The sequence below is a fragment of the Hyalella azteca genome, unplaced genomic scaffold, assembly GCF_000764305.2.
Source record: "Hyalella azteca isolate HAZT.00-mixed unplaced genomic scaffold, Hazt_2.0.2 contig13873, whole genome shotgun sequence".
Taxonomy (NCBI): domain Eukaryota; kingdom Metazoa; phylum Arthropoda; class Malacostraca; order Amphipoda; family Hyalellidae; genus Hyalella; species Hyalella azteca.
In genome coordinates this window covers 53,584-54,517 of record NW_025943779.1, presented here as the reverse complement: position 1 = coordinate 54,517, position 934 = coordinate 53,584, and the positions used below count along the sequence as shown (strand labels likewise).

Here is a 934-nt window from a genome sequence, read left to right as displayed (position 1 = left end):
GCAGAAGTCAAATAAAAGGCGAAATGAATCTGTGGACAGCGCTGATTGGTTAACCTCCCATAGCTACCTGCCGGCACTTGTGTCAAACTACAGTGTAAACAGTAAGCTGGAACTTTTCGCTACAGTTGGATTGCTTGGATGTTTAGTGACTTGAGGTGATTTTCGTAATTCTGAGCTTTCGTTGACGATATTTTGAATTATTTATGGGTATGGGATATTCATTGGAAATTTTAGGTTGATAAGCATTTGAAGAATTTTCACAAATCAAGAATGAATTTCTTGTTGGCATTGTGAATTGATCTGATGATGATCTGAAGTTCTGAACAACAATATTAATAAAGACAGCATTCTAAGATTTATTAATCTTGTTTTGTAAAATATAGTTATATTTGTCATTGAAAAAATAGCAAGAATAATATTTTGAGATCGTTCACTACTCAACATTCAACAAGAGTGGCTGTCATGACAATTTGAGGTGGCTCAGCTGTTCTGTTTAATTATTACCATAAAATGGGCCTTAATGGGGTAACTTTGACCACTTTTTTATTTAAAATGATGCCATTTTTTTACTAGATAAGTTAAACTTAAATTGAAACATGCAAAATACAGGTCTATACTCTAGGTCTAGGTCTCTAGCTTTACTCACCATGCCATAAATTGCTGGCTCCTGCCTCTCATAGTTTTGATGTAATTTCAAAAAAAGTGATGGTCTTTGTTACCTAGTCTGGAAAAGTCCTATTTTTGTCTGAAATATCGCGGCTCTAATATCATATACGTAATTTCAGTAGGTATGAAATCTCGCGGCTCGAATGTCATAAATTTTTGTTTGATTAAATAATCGCGGTTTGCACTTCGCAAACATGTCATTTCATAAAATTTTCAACTTCCGCAATCCGCATTGCTTTACCGTTTCCGCCAAAAATATCTTGCAGAT

General features: G+C 34.5%; 1 protein-coding gene across 4 annotated transcripts in view; it reads left to right on the top strand.

Moving 5' to 3' along the window:
• The window catches only part of LOC108681217 (dolichyl-diphosphooligosaccharide--protein glycosyltransferase 48 kDa subunit), a 10,434-nt gene continuing 9,500 nt past the window's right edge, over nucleotides 1-934 (top strand). Inside the window, exon 1 of one of the 4 annotated variants that reach the window (XM_047883860.1) lies at nucleotides 1-155. In XM_047883860.1, the coding sequence (XP_047739816.1) occupies nucleotides 139-155 (17 nt within the window). In that variant the 5' untranslated portion in view covers nucleotides 1-138. Of the gene's footprint in view, nucleotides 156-183; nucleotides 208-934 lie in introns of those variants that run through there. The other 3 variants (XM_018170226.2, XM_018170224.2, XM_018170227.2) reach the window with 3 other exon arrangements.